This window comes from Gopherus evgoodei, chromosome 1 (genome assembly GCF_007399415.2).
Source record: "Gopherus evgoodei ecotype Sinaloan lineage chromosome 1, rGopEvg1_v1.p, whole genome shotgun sequence".
In the NCBI taxonomy this organism is placed as follows: domain Eukaryota; kingdom Metazoa; phylum Chordata; order Testudines; family Testudinidae; genus Gopherus; species Gopherus evgoodei.
The window spans coordinates 221879067-221900301 of NC_044322.1; the positions used below are offsets into that span (position 1 = coordinate 221879067).

Here is a 21235-nt window from a genome sequence, read left to right on the forward strand (position 1 = left end):
AGAGCATAAGTGGGGTGAGTTAGGACTCAGGAGACCTTAGTTCGGTTCCTGGCTCAACAGCAGACTTCCTGTGTGACTTTGGGCAAGTAACTTTATCTGTGTAGTGCCTCTGTTTGATGTCTAAAAATGAGAATCTCTCTCACTACACCCTGTGAGTTAGAGGGTATGCTCTGTTAAGGATTGTATGGTACTGAGGTACTGAGATGATCGACGTCATTTAAATCACTGATAGTGCCCTTTCTGAATAAAGCAGAGTGAGACTGTACATGAATAGTTTGAGACTGGGCAGTGGCAAGGGTAGCAGCCACTCCATTTCCTTACCACGAGCCACTAACTTGCTATAGGGGAACTGCTCTGGGAGAGTCTGATTTCTGTTGCATTCCACCTCTGACTTTTGATCAGGATCACTATTTTGTCTCTTTAAAGACCGCGATCAAGAAGAACAACCCACGGAAATACCTACGCAGTGTTGGTGATGGAGAGACTGTAGAATTTGATGTAGTCGAGGGAGAGAAGGTGAGAGAATCTGAGAGAGATGGTGAAAGGCCTAAGTAGTCTTGGGTAGTCCATTGCCACCTTTCTCCCAATGGGGTTGGATGTAGGATCATTCCTTTTTATACATTCTCTTATGCGCTGTCCAGTCTAGTGATAAATTGCTGCACTGATGGAGCTTCTATTATTTCCCTTGGGAGACTATTGTCCTGTCTAATAAATCTTTACAAAATATATCAGGATCTCCACTTTGAAATTGGTTCTCTTTAACTTCATCCCATTACTCTTATGGGCTATAAAATTCTTATTTGACCAGATTTTTTTTAAATAGGAAGGCTGTACCTGCACATTTTTGTACCCTGCTGAATAATTCTCTCTGTCCTTGGTATTTGAACCCTTCAGCTACTTGTAGGTTCATGTTCCCTGTTAATTATCATTTAGCCAATCTATAGATATTCAGGGTGTGTAGGTGGTTTGGTTTTTTTTGGTGGTGTGTGTGTGTGTGTGTGTGTGTGTGGTGATTGGTTGGGTTTTTTAGTTTGTTCCTCAAAATTCAGTTCAATTTTTTTGTCCCTCTGATCATTTTGCTGATATCTTCTGAACTCCTGTAGTTTGTGAATCTCTTTCTGGTAATGAGGTTGAAAATACCTGACCTGGTTGTGCAGTCTTGCCATATGCAGCTTGTGAGGAATAGAAAAATAAGCAGTGCCAAAGAAAAGTGCTATTTGGAGGGAAGATAGTCACCTCTTATCTTAAGTCTGTAATTATGGAAACAGAGAGGTGTTTTGTTTCCCCATCCTGCTTCCTTTTTCTGGGTCTGTCCACCTTCCACTTGGTTCTTGTTCTCTTGCATGTTTTTCATCATGTCCTCTCTCTCTGTTTCTGTGTCAGGGTGCAGAAGCAGCCAATGTCACTGGTCCAGATGGAGTCCCCGTGGAAGGCAGTCGTTATGCTGCAGACAGGCGCCGTTACCGACGTGGCTATTATGGCAGACGCCGTGGACCACCTCGTAATGTAAGTTGGGCTTTTTTTTGTTTTTTGTTCTAGCACTCCCACTTCAATCCTGAGATTCCTTGCATGAGGATTGGGGAATTCCAAGTTAAGCATTATGTCATGAAGAACAAATCCAGCTGCACTTGGTGGTAAGTGGTATGTTCCTCCTGATGTGCCCAGAGAGGAGCGGTTAACCAGCCACTGTCTTCATATTATGTGCCCACAATGTTGAAGCTGACACAATACATTCAGCCACTTGAGTTTTTCTGATGAGATACCTCTCTGGTGTCTGTGTCTAGGAGGATGTGAAAAGTGGCTTTTGGTTGTGAAAGTATTCTCTTCTTCAAAAATGTGTCTCTATTTCTTTGCACAGTGAAGTACTCACTCTATTCTCTTCACTCGTTCCTGTTTGGTTCTGTCTACGCTGGCCTAAAAGGTAATGGAATAAAGGGTTGCTTTCCTTGCCTGTACAGGGACCATGTTATGTCCCTGTCTATGCAAGGGCTTCAAGCAGTGCACCTTTTGCCCAGTGATTATTCCAGAGTTTGATGCCCATTCACTAAAGCATTGTGCAGAGTGATACACTGTCATTCCGTGCACCGCATGGGAGATTGAGATGAGCCTACAGCCTCAAACTTAAGCTTACAGGCTGATACCTTTGGCAGACCTGTCAGAGCAGTGGCTGCTTCAGGCTATTGAGAACGCCTGACTCTAACCTGCAAAGAGTCAAGTGAGGCCATTCAGTTAATGTGACCACCTGACTCTAAGGCCCTGCTGATACTATAAAAAGGGCTCACTCCAGTCAGACAGGGAAGAGCCAATTCAGCCTCTGTGCTGAGATCCTCTGACGCAGGGTCCAAGACACACACTTGCGAGCCCTGAGGCCAGAACTATCATGGGCTGAAAATCGGAATTTCCTTGGCTTTGTATCACTTTAGATTTACACAGTGGCAATGTCTGCACCAGTTGCTAAGATCTCAAAGCTAGCATTGACCCAAGAGGTGGCAACAACAAAGAGGGAGGAAGCCACATACTCCTCCTTCATACCTTTCAATCCATGAGGGCCTTGAAGACTTTCATGGCATTGCTGTCACCTGTTCTCCATGCTTCTCAGGAACTGGAATAACTAATTTGTGTTCCTCATTGGTTCTCATGGCAGTGATGCCTTTTGATATCTGTGTGCCTGAGGTGGGGAGGAGTGTACACTGACAAAGGCAGCTAGCCAATCCACCAGTTGCTTTTTTTGCTGCTTAAACTCTGTCTCTGTACTGATTTCTCTGGTCTTCATCCAGAACTGCCTTGGGAGTACCTTCAACCCCTTTGGAGATTAACTTGGAGGATCTCCTGACTCAACCTCAAGAAAATGATTATCTTCTCCCACCTCAGCTCAAGGTATCATGGAAGGATATCTTGCAGGGCCATCGTCAACCTGTGTTGCCCTATGTACAGGACTCCATGAAGGCCTTGCTGGAGGTTGAGGCCAATCTCTACACTGGCACCAGTGCCTCTTCCAGCACTATATCTTCCCTCTGCACCAATGGCCTCACAAGCGCCTATTCCTCATCTGCCACTGACACAGCCTGTCTTTTACACTGATAACAGTAAGAGACCCTTGGATCTAGCCTCATCTCTGGAACAGTATGAGACTCCTTCAGAGGAAACGTTCAAGTTCCTTTTGTAGGCACATACGAATAGTATCTCATCAGAAGAACAAATCGATGCTTCGTCAGTTTCCCTTATGAACAGATACTGTTTCAGTAACTAGTGTGGTATTGCTCTGACCTTGCTTCCGTGGGTCCTGCGCTTCTAGGCGGTTTATGCTAGCCTCAGTGGCTCACTGTGACCCTCCACGTAGCCCTTCTCTCTCTAGGGCCAGGGTTACAGTCTACTGAGCCCTTTTCATCATAGGTCTGGAGGAGGTTGGTGAGAGAACTCCCACAGTCTCTGTTCAGCCTCCTGTCCTGACAGGTGCCTGACTTCCCCTTCCAGGAGATGTTCCTGTAGTGGTGGGTTGTGGGGAATCCGGGCCCACCCTCTACTTCAGGTTTTGGCCCAGGGACCCTAATGGTAGCAGTTATTGGAAGCCAACCTTTCACTGCCAGAGTTTCTACATTTCCTGGACATTTTCCGTCTGTTAGTCTATAAGGTGCCACAGGATTCTTTGCTGCTTTTACATTTCCCTAGGCCACTTCCCCACAGCTCTCCTCCTCCCTTCTTCACTCTTACCTTAGGGCTCCTTTAACGATAGTCTGAGGGTATCTTCAGTAACCAGCCCTTCAGCTGCACTTCCTCACCCCTGGCTCTTCCCTGTCTGACTGGAGTGAGCCCTTTTTATAGGGCCTTAATTAGAGTCAGGTGGTCAAATTAACTGAATGGCCTCTCCTGACTCTCTTTGCAGGTTAATTAGAGTTAGGTGTTCTCCTTAGTCTGGAGCAGCCCCTGCTCTGGTCAGTCAGGGAACTGTTAATTCAGTGGCCAGTATATCTGCCTTCTGCTATTCTGCTGTACCTAACTGGCCTGGGTCTGTCACATATCCCTCCCCCCTGCTCAACACCAAGGAGTTGGGCAGCTTGGGACGCCAGACAGTGTATGCATAATAAGCCGTCGGCATTGCCATGGTGACTCCATACTCTTGTGCTCTATGCAGAACTGGAAAGGTTGGAGGGATAAGAACCACCTGCTTACCCTTGTGTTCTTTTCCTTGTTCCGTTGCATCCATTGGAGAGGGGCATGGTCAGTCACAAGGATAAATCTGCGCCCCAGCAGGTAGTATCGCAACGTTTCCATGGCCCATTTTACAGCGAGGCACTCTCTCTCTACTACTGCATATTTTTGTTCCCTCGGAAGGAGTTTCCTACTGAGGCGGAGAACTGAGTGTTCCTTCTTCCCAACTATCTGCGACAGGATGGCCCCTAACCCTACCTCGGATGCATCTGTCTGTAGGATAAAGTCCTTGTTGAAATCTGGGGCTATCAATACGAGGTTACTGCAGAGGGCAGTGTGTAAGTCCACGAATGCCCTCTCTGCTGCATCGAACCATCTGACTGGATCAGGACCACAGGCCTTCACTAAGTCCGTTAGAGGACTTGCCCTTGTAGCAGAATGGGGGATGAAACACCGGTAATACCCCACCACACCTAGAAATGCTTGGACCTGCTTCTTACGACTCAGCCGAGGCCAATTTTTGATGACCTCTAACTTATTCAGTTGGGATTTTACCAGACCTTTTCCTACCATGTAGCCAAGATATTTGGCCTCTGTGAACCCTACAGCACACTTAACAGGGTTGGCCGTAAGGCCAGCTCACCGGAAGGTGTCAAGGACCGCCCCCACTTTTTCCAAGTGGGTCTCCTAGTCTGGGACCCCCAGGCCTGGGTGGTGAGGATCTTCAGTTGGTCCACAACCTCGCACAGGAGGGCTCGATCTTGGGTCGCCTGTCTCATTAATACTTGATTGGTTTCCTGCTGTAACCTCATGGACTCCTGTTGTGCCTTTGCCTGAGCCCAGGTTGCCTCCTGCTGGGCTGCTGTGGCTTGCACCAGTGCTCTCACCACCTCCTCCATGGTGGTACAAACAACAACAACAAAAAACCCACAACCTAAAACCCCTGTGAACTTTTTTTGGGGTGGTTTTTTTTTTCGGGGTGTTTTTTTTTTTTTTTTTTTTTTTTAGTAAACACCTCTTTGTTCCACCACGCTGTGAACAATCACTATCCCACTCCTGATGCCAGTTGTGGCAGAGCTCTGACCTTGCTTCCATGGGTCCTGCGCTTCTAGGTGGTTTATGCTAGCCTCAGTGGCTCACTGTGACCCTCCACGTAGCCCTTCTCTCTCTAGGGCCAGGGTTACAGTCTACTGAGCCCTTTTCATCATAGGTCTGCAAGGAGGTTGGTGAGAGAACTCCCACAGTTTCTGTTCAGCCTCTTGTCCTGACAGGGGCCTGACTTCCCCTCCCAGGAGATGTTCCTGTAGTGGTGGGTTGTGGGGAACCTGGGCCCGCCCTCTACTCCGGGATTTGGCCCAGGGACCCTAATGGTAGCAGTTGTTGGCAGCCAACCTTTCACTGCCAGAGTTGCTACATTTCCCTAGGCCACTTCCCCACAGCTCTCCTGCTTCTCCCTTCTTCATCCTTAGCTTAGGGCTCCTTTAACGATAGTCTGAGGGTGTCTTCAGTAACCAGCCCTTCAGCCACACTTCCTCACCCCTGGCTCTTCCCTGTCTGACTGGAATGAGCCCTTTTTATAGTATCAGCAGGGCCTTAATTAGAGTCAGGTGGTCACATTAACGGAATGGCCTCACCTGACTCTTTGCGGGTTAATTAGAGTCAGGTGTTCTCATTAGCCTGGAGCAGCCCCTGCTCTGGTCAGTCAGGGAACAGAAAACTGTTAATCCAGTGGCCAGTATATGCCTTCTGCTGTACCCAGCTGGCCTGGGTCTATCACACTAGTGGGGAGAATGGCAAGTGTTCTCCAGCTGCAGACAGGGATTATGGCACCAGAGATCAATCCCCTGTTTATCATCTTCTATATGCAGACCAGGGAGAAACTTGCTTTGTCTACAGCTGTGCCATAGGATATCTGGCTCTCTCTGCTCTCATTTCCAAGAGAGCAGACAGGGTTTATGTTAAACCATGTGAAGATGTCAGTTATAGTGTTGCTTGGCAAACTCCTGCGGTACAGGAAAGAAGGGTCAGTAAGGTGTCCCACTCTACCCTCTCTGTCAGAGGGGATATTAACTGGATATTTTGGTAGATGTTCCTACTTATCTGTCTCACTATGGTTTTGGGTGGCCGACTATAAGCCACATGTCCCATTACATTTATGCCCTGTGGATGCCACAAGCCACATCCTGGAATCTTTTCCTGAGGAACCGAAGAAAGGAACTAGGACACTGTTTGCTGAGGGACGTGTGCTTGCTAAGTGCTCCCTAAAAGCAGCATATGATGCCTTGCACAGAAGTGCAAGAACAGTTGCCCATCTGTACAGAGTGTACTCCTTTGAGGGCCTGGGCTTCTTTAATGACAAAACAGATGAAGCCCTAGAGAACATTAAGGTCTCTGCCTGCTCTTGGTGGCTAACAGTCCTCTTCCTCAACTCGGAGGAGGTCTGCTCTTTCGAAGTCAGGTTCCCTCACAACACAAAAGCATGCAACCCCAAAGGTGGTATGAACCACCTCCTAAACTTGCTACTGGCCTCAGCAGTATGGAATCAGGTTTCCTTGCCGCATGGCCCTCAGCACTGGCCTCTGACCAAAAGTTTTGCGAGGTGTGGTTGAGAGCTGTGCACCAATTTACGTCATGTCTCCCTGTCCTTTGGATCCAGTCTTTCTTTCTACAGTATCTGGTATAGGATTACTTCCAATTGCTGGGTACTGGACACCATCAGTGACAAATACTCCATCCAGTTCTTCATTGTGCCATCTTGCCACCTCCCTCTTCAGGGACCCATATTCTGAGACTGTTCCATCGGAAGCAGTGGATTCTCTTCTCAAGAAGAGCTATAGGTGAGTTTCCACAAAAATGCTGAAGGGAAAAGATTTTATTTCTTCACTTTCCTGATCCCTGAGAAGAATGATGGCCTGAAACCCATTGTGGACCTCAGAAACCTCAACAGGTACATATAACCATTCACATTCAGGATGTTCACGATAGGGGGGCATTTATGGCTTCCTTAAAGAACACCTGCTTTCATGCAGCATCCAAATGCTTGCATCAAGTTCTGAGGTTCTGTGTGGCAACAAGACACTAGAGTCCTTCCTGTATCAGAGCCCTGTGAGTGTTCACCAAGTGCCTCATAGTGGTTGCAGCACTCCTCAGACACCAAGCAATATTTGTTTACCCATGTCTGGTTGACTGGCTAACAGCTAGCTCTCACCAGGATCTCTCCTCAGCGATTCAGTGTATACATTCTCTTCCAGTCTTCGGTATTGTTGACTAACTGGAAGGAATCCACTTTTCAACCTGCACAAAGGATCACCTTTTATTAGAGTGGTCCTGAACGCCAATTGGGTCAGAAACTTTCAGGATGGTACCTGTTGCTTCCCACCTCAGCATAGTTGCCCCAGTGCCTTCAATCTTGACTAGGGTGTGTATCGCCATGGCCATAAAATACACGTCATAGGGAATACCTGGGATTCCAGACAGTCTATCGATGTGCTCCATCCAGTACATAAACAGGATAGTGTAGTGCCCGTAAATAACAGCAGAAATCATTCCGTCTCTCATTAAATATAGCTGCTGTATGGGAGGATTGGAGGGTGACTAACGTGTGTATTTTAAAAAGGCTCGGTGATCTGTGAAACTATAGGTCTATAAGCTGTACATCTATACCTGGTAACGTGGCTGAAACAATAACTAAAAATAATCTTCTAGATGTTTTTATTACAGTGTCTGCTCACTACAATTCTTGCAAAGGAAAATAGATTAGTGCAACACTTTTAACATTCTTTGGCCTTGTCAGTGAAGTTTTCGACAAAGCAGAACCAGTTGAAATAATTCATTTAGACTTCCAAAAGGTCTCTCACAAAGTCTCTTACCAGAGACTACTAAAGATGCCAGGTATCATAGGGTGAGAGGCAGAGTGTGATCATTTGATCAGAAATTGGCTAGGAGACAGAAGGCAGAGTAGAATGGTCAACTTTCATCATGGCAAAAGCTGGTGTGGTGACTAGGTTCAGTACTGGGTCTAGTGTTTAACAATGAAAAGGGCAGTGAGGTAGCAAAATCTGCAGGTAACAGTTGTTCTTAGAGTGCTTGCTTATATCGATTCCAGTTAGGTGTGTGCGTGCCATGTGCATGATCGTTGGGAGACTTTTACCCTAGCAACACTTGGTGGGTTAGCTGAGGCACCCCCTGGAGTGGCGCCTTTATGGCGCCAGATATATGCCCTGGCTGACGTAGTGCCCCCTCAGTTCCTTCTTACCACCCATGATGGTCATTGGAACTGTGGAATGCAGCTTAGCTGATCTCCATTCTCCCTAGCATTCACTTTAGTACTTGTTAATAGTTTCTGATTAGTTGGTTATAGTTGTGAATTACTTAGTATAGTTAGTTTAATTAGTGTGAGTGGGGACACAGTCTTCTCCCCTATCGCGGTACCCAGGCCCATGTCTGGGTCTCTGGGCTTCAAACCCTGGTCCACTTGCCAGAGGCAGATGCCAACGGGAGACCCCCATAACTCTTGCTTAAGGTATCTGGGGGAATCCCACCAAGCAGACAAGTGCCACATTTGCAAAGCCTTCAAGCCGAGGACCAGGAAGGAGCAGGACTTTAGACTGAAGCAGCTCCTTATGGAGGCGGCACTTAGCCTGGTCAGTTCCTCTGTGCGCCAAGACTCAGCACCGTTGTCTTCGATGTGGAGTGCCCTTGCAGCACCAACTGGTCTGGCACTGCGTTTGGACTCTACCAAAGACTCGTGGTGCCAGATCTCCCCGGCACCTCCACCACCACGGCGCCGGTCTCTATTTCCAAGCCAGAAGAAGCAGCCCAGGCAGGTGCTGGCCACTTATTTGGTCGGTTCAACAGCTGCCATCACTTCCCGCACCGCAGTTGGAGCGCATAGGACAAATATCGGCTCCTGCACTGCAAGGGCTGTCAAGGCTGGTTCACGTAAGTTCCCTGGCGCACACTGCATTTGAGCTGAGACTGCTCTCCACACTGGAGACATTTTCAATGGCACGGGACTTGATCGTGCTCACAGAGCCAACTCCTGTGCAGCCAGCAGCACCTCCGGCATGGATGCTGCTGTTGAAAGGAGGGCCATCTGTTATGCGACCACTGTTGCCAAGCGAAGGATGATACCCGTCCCAATACCGATCCTCATCCTGGCACTGTTCTCAGCCTCGGTTGTACTCGCGACGCCGCTCCGTCTCACAGAGATCCAAATCGCATTAAGGCCAGTACTAATAGGACTCCTGGCACTGCTCCCGGTACCGGTCAAAGCGGCACTTAATCCGGAGCCAATCCCGACGTAGATCTCACCGGAGAGAGCCATCAAGATCCAGATCAGGCACCAATGGATATCTCGGTACCATTCTGCCTCACGACACTGGTCCCCAGCACCATATAGCACTGGGATACACGGCACCGGTGCGTACAGCACCGCCTTGGCCATCTCGCTCCGCCTCTGTGTCGTCGCGCTCGCAAGGTGGCTACCACGCCCAGGACCAGGGCGAAGGCGGTACAGGCCAGTGGCTAGAAGAAGGCCAGGAACTGGGCCACGAACCCCCACAGTGGTCTTTTTGGACCCCCTGGACATACCATCAGGCTCCTTCGGGGGCTTCCCATTCCACGCCTTCAGAGCGCCGAGTACTGGAGGCCACTGTCTCTCCTGCCAGAGGCTTTGAGGTGACTGCTCCAGTGCCAATGCAGGCCCATCTTGAGCAACAAGATCCTACAGAAAAGGACCTCACGCAGGATCCCTTAGTACTGGGGGTATCTTCCTCATCCTCGCCTGATGAGGCGGGGGGGGGGGGAATATGGTCTCGGGCCCTTCTCCTATGGACCTCCGTGTCCACCAAGAACTGCTCCACAGAGTGACGCGCAATATGAACCTCCAGTTAGAGGAGGTGGTGGAAGTAGAGAACCTTGTGGTGGACATTCTGTCCACGGAGGCACCATCCAGAGTTGCCCTCCCCATCATATGAGCCATACAGGCCAATGCCAAGGCAATCTGGCAAGCACCAGCCTCTATTCCACCTACGGCCAAGGGAGTGGAAAGGAAGTACTTTGTCCCTTCAAAGCACTTCAAGTACCTCTATACGCACCCCCACCGTGCTCCCTTGTTGTGGCTTCTGTTAATGAGAAGGAGCGGCACGGTCAGCAGGCCCTGGCGCCTAAATCAAAGGACGCTAGACGCCTAGACTTATTTGGGCGCAAGGTGTACTTGGCCGTAGGCTTGCAGCTCAGTATGGCCAACCAGCAGGCACTCCTGAGCCGATATGACACTATTTCATGGCACTCTATGGAAAAATTCAGAGTTGGTTCCACAGGAGTCCAGAGAGGAATTTGAGACTATAGTAGAGGAGGGCCAGAAGGTGGCCAGAACCTCCCTACAAGCCTTTCTGGACGTGGCAGACTTGGCAGCTAGGGACCCTGGCCTCGCGCATAGCCGTGTGCTGCATTTCATGGATGCAGATCTCTGGCTTACCACCAGAGTTACAGCAGACCCTCCAGAACGTGCCCTTTGATGGCCAGGCCTAGTCTCTGAGAAGACAGACTCAAGGCTTCAGAATCTGAAGGACTCGAGAATTATCATGCGCTCTCTGGGAATGCATACCCCAGTAACGCAGAGAAGGCCCTTCAGACCACAGCCTCAGAGGTCATACCCTCGGCCGAGAGAGGATTTCTTTAGAAGACATGGCCAAGGTGGTAAAAGGAAACAAACTGGACGCCAAGCCAGCCAAGTCCAGGGCCCTCCCAAGCCATTGGCAGGGCCTAAGCAGAACTATTTGAAGGCGTGCATGAGGATGGAGCACCAGTCACCATTCAGGATCCTTCCCTGCCTTTCCAAAATCGTGTCTCCCATTTCCTCCGTGCATGGTCCTACATAACATCAGACTGTTGGGTCATAAGCGTGGTGGAAAGGAGATACTCCCTCCAGTTTGCTTCCCCTCCCCCCGCTTCCTCATCCCTCTTTAGGGACCCTTCTCACAAGAACCTCCTTCTGTAGAAGATCCAATCACTCCTGGTTTTGGGAGTGATAGAGGAGGTTCCGGGAGAGTCAAGAGGCAAGGGTTTTTATTCCTGCTGATTCCTAATCCCCAAGGCCAAGGGTGGGCTTCAGCCCATCCTGGACTTACGTGAACTCAAGAAATTTATGGTAAAGTTGAAGTATCGCATGGTCTCACTAGGGAGCGTTATTCCTTCCTTAGATCTGGAGACTGGTACGTCGCTCTCGACATAAAGGACATGTACTTCCACATTGCGATCTACCCAGTGCACAGACGCTTTCTTCGCTTTGTGGTCAATCAACAGGACTTCCAATTCACTGGGCTTCCCTTTGGCCTATCTATGGCCCCCAGGGTATTTGCCAATGCATGGCTGTGGTGGCTGCCTTCCTTTGTTGACCAATGTATTCAAATGTTCCCATATGTTGATGACTGACTGGCTTATTCGGGGTCGCTCCAGAGATCAGGTGCAGTCAGATGTTCAGCTCACCATGAACATGTTCATTTGGCTGTGCCTCCTGCTCAATGTCGTGAAATCCACTCTGGTACCAACCCAGAGGATAGAATTCATAGGAGCAGTATTACTGTCAGGCCTAGCCCGGGCAATTCTGCCAGAAGCACACTTCCAATCCCTGGTGAACATCGTCCACAGCCTGCAAAGCTTCCCGACCTTGACAGAAAATGTGCCTATGCCTCCTGGGACACATGGCCTCTTGCACGTTTGTGACTAGGCATGCCGGGCTGCGACTTCATCCAGGATGCGACTGCATCCACTCTGCATTTGGTTCAGTGGTCCTTCACTTCGCGACATCTCACTCCAACCCCACCGCCTAGGTAAGGCTTGGGAGTCATCTAATTGGAATCAATTATGAGCAAGCACTCAAAGAAGAAAAGACGGTTACTCACCTTTGTAACTGTTCTTAGAGATGTGTTGCTCATATCCATTTCAAACCTGCCCTCCTTCCCCTCTGTCGGAGTAGCTGGCAAGAAGGAACTGAGGCCGGGGCATATATCTGGTGCCATAAAGGTGCCACTCCAGGGGGCACCTCAGCCAACCCACCAAGTGTTGCTAGAGTGAAAATCTCTGGATGATTGTGCACATGGCGCACGCATACCTAATTTGGAATCGATATGAGCAACACATCTTGAAGAACAACAATTACAAAGTTGAGTAACCGTCTTTTATTTAGGTTAGTCAGAAACAGAGAGGACTGTGAGGAACTACATAGACTTGACCAAGCCAGGTAAATGGGCAACATGAGGGCAAATGTTTAATTTAACTATCCTACACAAGAAAAGGGCCTGGACATCATTGTAGACAACTGAATGTAGACCTCTACTCAGTGTGCAGCTGCAGTCAAAGGAGAACAAGAGGCATAAGAAATGGCATATAATGCCATTACATGAATCAGTGATATGTTTCATCTGGAGTTGTAGTTGCCCTGGCCCTGGGACTAGCCGCTCTTGCAGTTTCAATCAAGAGGGGTAAGGCTTGCAGCTGTGATGCAGTAGCATAGAATGCTGTCCTGGAAGAGACACTGGCAATGAGATTACTGGGAGAGGGGGAAGGATTTGGGAGGCAGTTAAAGGAGGAGACAACAAAAAGAGGCGGTGCTGGGGTAAAGGGATTTGCCAGAGGAAGCTAGCTGGCTGAAGCGTGATGTGCAAGGAGCCTGGATGTGAGGGGCATACCTCCATGTGAATGATGAGGTTGACCACTGGGACTTGGACAGGGAATACTGTTTGGGTGCCTTGGGAATGAGTGTGGCTGTCCAAGTAAAGGAGCTATTGTTCACAAATGGACCTGAGGAAAGCAAGAGAGTTGAAGGTGCTGGGATAACTGAGGTGATGCTCAGGGAGAGGAGGAGCCGATTCTTTCTTGGGTTGACACAGCATGGTATTAACAAATTTATTTTGTTGTGATGGTACTTTACAGTTTATTTTCCTAAGCAAGTATTTTTTACTTTATATTAGTGTTCTGTTATATGTATCTTATTGTCCCTACCAAATTTCTGGGTTTTTCCTTTTTAAAGTTTAAATTTTAAGATTATCTCCCTTGAATCGGTTTGCCTCTGCCTTTCTGCACAATAGGAATAGTCTAGCTGAGGACTGGGTCACTGCAGAATACTGCATGCAGTGTTGGTCACTGCACTGCTAAAACAATATTGCAGAAAATACAAGGGGCTCAGAGAAGAGCAATGAAAATGGATAAGCATGGAAAAGACTGACATGTGAGGAAAAATTAAAAGACTGGGATGGCTTATCTTAGAAAGAAGATGACTAAAAGAAGACCTGATAAAAATAAATTAAAATGACTGTGTGTGTAAGAGAGAGAGCGTGCACACTTCTGTTTTTCACTGTCTCATAACAGAAAAACAAGGGGATGTTGAAATTGAAAGGTGGCAAATTCAAAACTAACAAAAGGAAATATATAATTGGAGTGTGGAACTTGCTTTCAGGAGACGTTCTTGAGGCCAAAAACTTAAAGATTCAAAGAGGGTTAGCACTACAGATGCTCCCCAGGTTATGCAAACCCGACTTACGTAAATCCGCACTTATGGAAAAAGTTCCGTAAGCTTTTTTTTGTAATTGTTGGAGATACATTCCTGACTTACGCAAAATTCAGCTTATCCAAAGCATAAAGGAACACTTGCGTAAGTTGGGGAGCTTCTGTATAGGGATAAGACTATTTAGAGTTACAATAATTAATGCTCAAAGGAAGGCCTTGAAAGGGATATACAGTTTCATGATTAAAGCCAGTCTCTGACTGTTAGGATGAGGCCTTCATGGAGGCCTCCCACTCCAGCTGCAGGATTCTTAACCTTTTTTCTGAAATATCTCATGCTGGCTACTGCTGGAGACTGGATACTGGACTAGATGGACCTTGAGTCTGAGTCTGATCCATTAAGGTAACTGGTATGTTCCTGCAAAAGTGGAAGAATTGGACTTGTTCTTTTTTTTCTTTTTCTGCTTTATAACCTATAAAGGGAAGAAACCTGGAGGAATATTTTAAAATGTTTTTGTCTTTCCTGACCCCCCCCGCACAGCGTTTTTTTTTTTTTTATATTAGAAATTCAGATATTTTCTACTCCTTCCTGAAAGACTTTATAGATGGCTAAAGAACTGGTGGGATTATGGCATCCAGGCTTCAGTCTCCTATGGAACTGCGAGAGGAAAGGATTTTATTTTGAGTGTTTAAAAACATTAATACACTTTTTTTCTTAACTCTGCTAAATCATTTCTATGTACTCTTCACCTTTTCTGAAGTCAGTGGAGTTACAATGGCATAAACATGGTGTAACAGAGTGGAGAATCAAGGTGTGAATTGCTTGTCAGGACTGAAAAACCTAAGAAGAAGCTCCTAGTGAAAAAACAAACACCCAATTCCTGTCAATTGCAGGCAATAAAGGGTACCACTCCTATTCACTGGTCCTTGTAGTAGTGCTCTAGCAAAAAAACAGGGAAAACATGACTCGATTGTCTTGATGTTTCAAAGCCTAAAGATGAGATAAAATCCACTTTGGAGAAACACACACTTTCTTTGTACCTCTGTAAAGAAGGAAAAAGGAGATTTTTTTTTTTTTCCTGCATGTCACTTCTAGATTATGGAGATGAGGTAGTAAGTGTTTGTAACAAGTTTTCTGCCATTGACTTCATTGGTAGTAGGAACAAACTATAGCAAAATCCTGGATTCCATGTCTAAACTAGAAATTCTGCAGAAGCTGCATTTAAATGAAAATGGGGAGGATTTTACTAAATTAATTAAATCAGATGAAAAGACCAATCAAGTTATAGTATTCCCTCAGTTATTTATTTTGGCATTCATTTCACAGGTTTTACACTGCCCCTGAATTTTCTCTTCTATATGCTGCAAGAGTTTTAAATTAAATTGCATTTTGGAAGCTGTCATGGGAAAGATGAAGGTTTTGGCAAATACTTAGGCTGTCGCAGGACTTTTCTCCAGTGTCAAAGGCATGGGAAATGGCTTGGGATTGTTGGCCATGTATATTGGCTGGAAGCTATTACTGAAATGATCAGTTGAAAAATTGGTAGCACTAGTGATATTGTCATAATGGGATTTCAGTGGTAGCCACAGGGATGTGCTGGCCGCCACTTCCCGCAGCTCCCATTGGCCAGGAACGGTGAACCAGAGCCACTGGTAGCTGCGGGGGGCTGTGCTTGCAAACAGTCAATGCTAGCAAAAGTCTCGCAGCCCACAGTCAGATTACCCTGATGGGTCGGCTGTGGGTTGCCCTCCACTGGCTTAGAGCGTCTTCACGAGAAGCACTACAGCAGTGTAGCTGCCTTGGTACAGCTGTGCTGATGCAAGTGTAGACCTGCCTTAAGCCTGGTAAAGGGGATTTCCTGTAGTTCACATGGTACAGGCCTACATTGTTAAAGGTGAAGGATTAGGGTTCTAGTCTTGGCCCCTCAGAGATGTGAGGAAGTGTGACTTTTCTAGTAATCTATCTGCAGCACACACATCCATTTCAGGAGGCAGGGGAGGGATCTGCTGATCTGGATTGGACTGTGCAGTGCAAGGGAGTCTTGAGGAGGAATTTGGTGGATATGCATGCTAGGATAAGGGAGTACAATGCAGGCTTGTGGCTAGCATAGGAGAAGGCACAAAGGGCTTGTCTACATCAGAAAGTTGCAGGGCTGGTGAGGGAGTTACAGCGCTGCAACTTTGAAGGTGTACACATCTGCAGGGCACCACCAGCGCTGCAACTCCCTGTTGGTGATCCAGCGCTGGTAATCCAATGTAGACACTTACCAGCGCTTTTCTTGACCTCCGTGGAAGGAGGAAGCCTCTGGTAATCAAGCTGGTCTCCTTTCCCGGTTTGCTCTCTCGTTCCCGGAACCCCGAGCAAGCAGGTCTCCTTCCCTGCGGTTTGCTGGGTGGCTCCGGGAACGCGAGAGCAAACCGCGGCGAAGCTGGTCTCCTTTCCCGGTTTGCTCTCGCGTTCCCGGAACCCCGAGCAAGCAGGTCTCCTTCCCTGCGGTTTGCAGGGTGGTTCGGGGAACGCGAGAGCAAACCGCGGCGAAGCTGGTCTCCTTTCCCGGTTTGCTCTCGCGTTCCCGGAACCCCCCTTGAAGCCGCCCAACAGCGCTGCAGTGTGGCCACATCTAACACCACTTGCAGTGCTGGTTGCTGTAAGTGTGGCCACTCTGCAGCGCTGGCCCTATACAGCTGTACTAATACAGCTGTAACAACCAGCGCTGCAAAATTTTAGATGTAGACATGGCCAAAGACCAGAGTAGGCAAATACACAAAGGGAATGATGAAATGGTATTTGCTTCCAGTCATGTCCCTTGGTACCTCTCTCTCCCTAGAACCAGTTCCTACTCCTTGATGTTTACATTATGCCCCTCCCCACCCTTTTGTAGTTAGGCTGCATGTTATCTTTCCACCTTCTCTCCTAAATCAGAACTTCCAACCCCTTCATCATTCTTGGTTTTTTTTTTTGTTTTTCCTCATTGCATCTTTCTGGCACTGCAGTGCCTGGAATTGGATGTTGCTGTCCTGGTGCATTTGCACTGGAGTCACAGAAAGGGACTGTCTCCTCCATGATACTGTGCTCAAGTGTGTATGTAATCTAGAATTGCATTGGTTTTGTGTAGGGGAGGCACTGGTTTGACATCTGCCCCCTCCTTCCTCCTCCTGGTTCTCACTCTTTTTCTTTGCTTCGCCAGTACCCGGGTGAGGAGGAGGAGGAGGAGGGGAGCGGGAGCAGTGAAGGATTGGATCCTCTCATCACTGAAGGGCATATCCCAGGGTCACGGAACCAGCTGCGCCGCCCACAATACCGGCAGCGCTTCTTCCCACCTTACCGTGCGGGACTGACCTTTGACCGCCGCTCACGGGTCTATTCCCATGCTGATGGCATACAGGTAAAACAGCATCTGGAAACTATGATTACCCCCCTGCCCTGCTCTGCTCCCTTCTCCCTTGCTGCCCCATCTGCCTGTATGTCTGTGAATTTGTTTCTCAGTGGACTGATTCAGACACAGTTGTGACTGAACTTCCAGGTTGGTCTGCTGCTGGTGCACTTCCATCCTCATTAAACAACAATATAATTGTCCATCAAAAAAGTATAACCAAGTTACATTACTTTGACATTCAAATGGTAATTGCAGGGCTTGGAAGGACTGGGGCAGCAGGATTCCACTTTCTCTGATGAAGGGGTGATTGCTGGGTTTCTCAATCTCTCACCTATTGCAATGACCTGTGGAGTTTGCTGGAGCTGTGGGACACCTGTTGCCTCTTCTGTGCATTTGTAGCCTTCATATTTCAGTAGTTCTCCAACTTTTCATTCTTTGTGGACAAGCCAGTAGCTCTTCATCCTTCCCGCCATCCCTTCTGCTAAGTCTGAAAAATGTCACTTCTTTTGGATCATCTGCTGTTCAGTGAATCTCGCTTGGAGGAAACTATTGATCTAGAGCTGTCTGTCTTTATTCAGTCTTTGCCCAGACATCATCCGCCCCATGAAAGGTGGTGGTGTAGGGGGGAAGAATATGGGCTCCTAACATCCATATAGGCTCTTCCATGTTCATTTTAAAGAAAGCAAGCAAGGGAAGAGTTCTGAAACTAAGGGATTATTTTAGTGTCACCTGTTTTGTAGTATGTTGAGAGCCTTCTTACTCCAAAGGGATAAGAGTAATAGTTCTATCTCAAACCGCTCTAAATGTCCAAGTTGTCTTTCCCTCCTGGGTGTTCACACCTTTCAGATTGTTGATGATTACTCCTATCTGTACTATCCATTTAGCCAGCATTTGATGGGGATTCCTCTAGTTACTTTTCTGTCTCAGTTTTTCCACCAACAAATGGCATTACCTGATGTACCCTTTTCTTTTGCATGCTCTCTTGCTGTTTTTTTCGTTGTCTTGATTCCACCCCTCCTCCACCTCAGCAGCTGCCCCTGTCAGGCTGCTAAAAATAGTTGGCATAGCTATATGCAGGCACAGCACGTGAAACTGCAAATGTCTTTAGTGCAGGTCTGTGCCTCTAGGAAACTTTGGAGGAAGAAAAGACCCAGGAAGGGCTGATATCTTAATATTCTTTTTGTGAAAGGGAGGATATTTCTCCTATCCCTATCGCATGAGTTTTAGCATTAGTGAAAAGACACAGATTGTCAACTCCTGGAGACCGAAGTCCATTTTTTCCCCACAGATCTGGTATACTGAGGAGCAGCACTACAAGCTTCCCAAACATAACTACCCTTTCTATTGTATCTTACCTCTGTCTTGAAGAAAGTTCATTCTCCGTGGCCCCTCTACTAAGATCACAAGTTAAAAATTCAGTTAATGCTAAATGTGGTGGTGGTGGTGGTGGTATAACTGACTAAGTAGGAACTGTCGAGACTCATTAAAATCATTTCATATCTGACATCTCTTTTGTAGCCTTTGATAGCTTTTGCCCAAAACTCACAACTAGAATCAGTGCCCTAAAGCCAAAAGATTCTGTATTTCATTTCCTGGTGTCCTGTGTGCAATAATGATATAAGCAAATCTTGATAACTTCATACAGGCTTAAATTATAAACCTTAGTATCATAAAATAAAATAGTGGGGTAGACATGTTACCAAGGGGCTGGCAAGATGTACTGTAAAGAGAGATTAAAATAACTTATTTATAGCTTTGATAAATTAATGATTAAGTGAGATATGATAACTCATCTTCAAGTATTTGAAGGGTGACAATATCAAGTAGGGAAAGAACGATCCTGGTTTGTCAGCATCGTGGACAAGATGACCTAATAGGATTTTTTTCATCTCTAATTTCCTTGGCACTTGTTTTGAATTAATTTGATGAAAACTGGGTTAGGCTGGTTTAGAGATGCTGTGTTTATATGGCCTGGATTGAATAAACTTGGATTGGATTGATTTGGTATGGATTACAGTAACTCATCACTTAACGTCCTCTCGCTTAATGTTGTTTCGATGTTACGTCCCTGCCCCATTACAGAACATGGTCATTTAAAGTTGTGCAATACTCCGCTATAACATTGTTTGGCCACCTGCTTTGCACACAGCTGACAGCCCCCCTAACCCTCCTGGTGCTTCCCGCCCGCCTGCTCCCCCCATCTCCTGCCCGTGGAAATCAGCTGTCTTGTGGCATTCAGGAGGCTGTGGGGAGGAGTGAGGGTGGCTGCACGCTGCATACCCTCCTTCCCCTGCCTTCTGCCTGCAGTGTTTAGGAGGGAGGGGGGAGGCTGCATGCCATGTCCTCGTTCTCCCCCAACCCCCCCCCCCCCCCCAGCCTCCTGAACGCAGGCAGGCGGCTGGGGGAGCAGAGGGAAGGCGCTGATCTGTATTGGAGTAGATCAGAATGTGGACTGCATGAGTTGGATTGATATAGATTGCCCTAGACTGACTTAGAAGAATTATTTTATGTTGAAAGCCCAATCCTGCAAACCCTCCATAGTATGTATTGGCTTTACTTCATTGGGTGGCAAGAGATACAGTTTAGATTGGGTTTGGAATAGTTTTGACTGGGTAGGATTGGATAATATTGGCGTTTCTTGCAACAGTCTTTAGTCACAATGGACATTCCTTTCAGGTGACTTAACAGAGCTAGAGAGTGGCTTTCAACCAAGAGAGGTTCAACACAAAGATATCTGGGGTCCCAAAAGTGTTTAGAAATAACATCTTTCCACCAATAGCTTTCTTCCCATAGTGCATCTCTTTTTGCGATGAATAATACAAGAGCACGTGGTGCACTGGATTGGGGCACTCAGAAGCATGTGTCAGAAAGATTTTTGGTAAGGTTTTTGCCTCTTTCTGGAGCAGTGAATAGGCATCCTCAGGTGGCTTTTCTACCATCTGTTTCCTTTGAGGAAGGAGAGGGGCATTGCTGGCTCGTGTACTTCAGTTTTCTTCTTTGTCAGTGTAAGAGCCTTCTGACCATGTTGTTGTTCCTTTTTTGATACATAGGAATTGCCATACAGACCATTGGTCCATCTGCCCTGATATCTTGCTCCTGGCAGTTCTGCTCATTGGTCCATATAGTCAAGTATACTGCCTTGAATAGTAGATGTTCCTTCAATTCCAAGAAAGGAAAGACTCCTGTAATGCACTTGGCTAATTGTATAATGCTTTGAAAGCTTCTTGTCCCCTGCAACTGATTTATTTTGTACCTTGAAGTATGAGTTCTCTGTTCCTTTAATGGACAAAGTTATTATACAGTCTTTTTTTTTAAATCTAGCCATATTTGTTGACTGATGCCCTGCAGCAGTGAGTTCCACAGGTCAGCTATATGCAGCATGAACATACATTGTCTTTGATTTGTTCTAAATTTACCGGCTGTTTTAATTTTACCGTGTTCCCCTTTGTTCTCATATCATGTCCCGTGATCAGAAGAGGAAGGACTAGCTGGCTTTCACTCCAACCATCTGTAGTTTAGAAATCCTCCATCAGCTGCCCACACATTCCATAATCCTTTTGTTTGGTCTTAGGGTGGTGATGGGGAAATCAAAGATGGGGTCCCAGAAGGAGCACAGCTTCATCAGCAAATCCATCGGAATCCCTCCTATCGTGCACGCTATCGCAGGTATGTATCATACACCCCCTCCTGTCCAAACTCACTGGGTTAAAGCAGTCATGGTGCTTATATAGTACCTAATAACATTTTGGTACAGAGTCCCCAGAATTCACAATACTTTCCACCATTTTACAGAGGGGAAGCTGATGGAGGGGTGATGGGACTTGCCCTTTGTGTGTGGGGTATGTGTGTGTAGAACTAGGGTATTTGATAATCTGTCCTCTTCCCTAGTCTCTGGTGTCTCAATAAATGGCAACGTTCTAAAATTTGTCACATATTACCTGTTCTCTGTATGTCTACACTGCACCAAAACCAACCAAACAAAAACCGACCAACAACCCAACACAACAGCAAATCTCAGACTAGAGCCCTGGTTCTGAGACCCTCCACCTGTGCTGGGTTTCAGAGCTGGGCTCCAGCCCAAGCTGGAACAACTGCACTTGCTTTTTTTAGCCCTGTAGTGTGAGTTCCACAAGCCTGAGTCAGTTGACCTCAGCTCTAAAATTTGCTGCTGTGTTTTTTTTTGCAGTGTAGACAGACTATTT

The 21235-nt window shown here is 47.0% G+C and overlaps 1 protein-coding gene across 2 annotated transcripts in view; it reads left to right on the forward strand.

The window, feature by feature from the left end:
• Positions 1-21235, forward strand: part of YBX3 (Y-box binding protein 3) — a 43245-nt gene that overhangs the window by 16113 nt on the left and 5897 nt on the right. Inside the window, exons 4-7 of one of the 2 annotated variants that reach the window (XM_030537556.1) lie at positions 427-516; positions 1384-1506; positions 16845-17042; positions 20605-20699. In XM_030537556.1, coding sequence (XP_030393416.1) covers positions 427-516; positions 1384-1506; positions 16845-17042; positions 20605-20699 — 506 coding nt within the window. The remainder of the gene's footprint in view (positions 1-426; positions 517-1383; positions 1507-16844; positions 17043-20604; positions 20700-21235) is intronic. The other variant, XM_030537565.1, reaches the window with a different exon arrangement.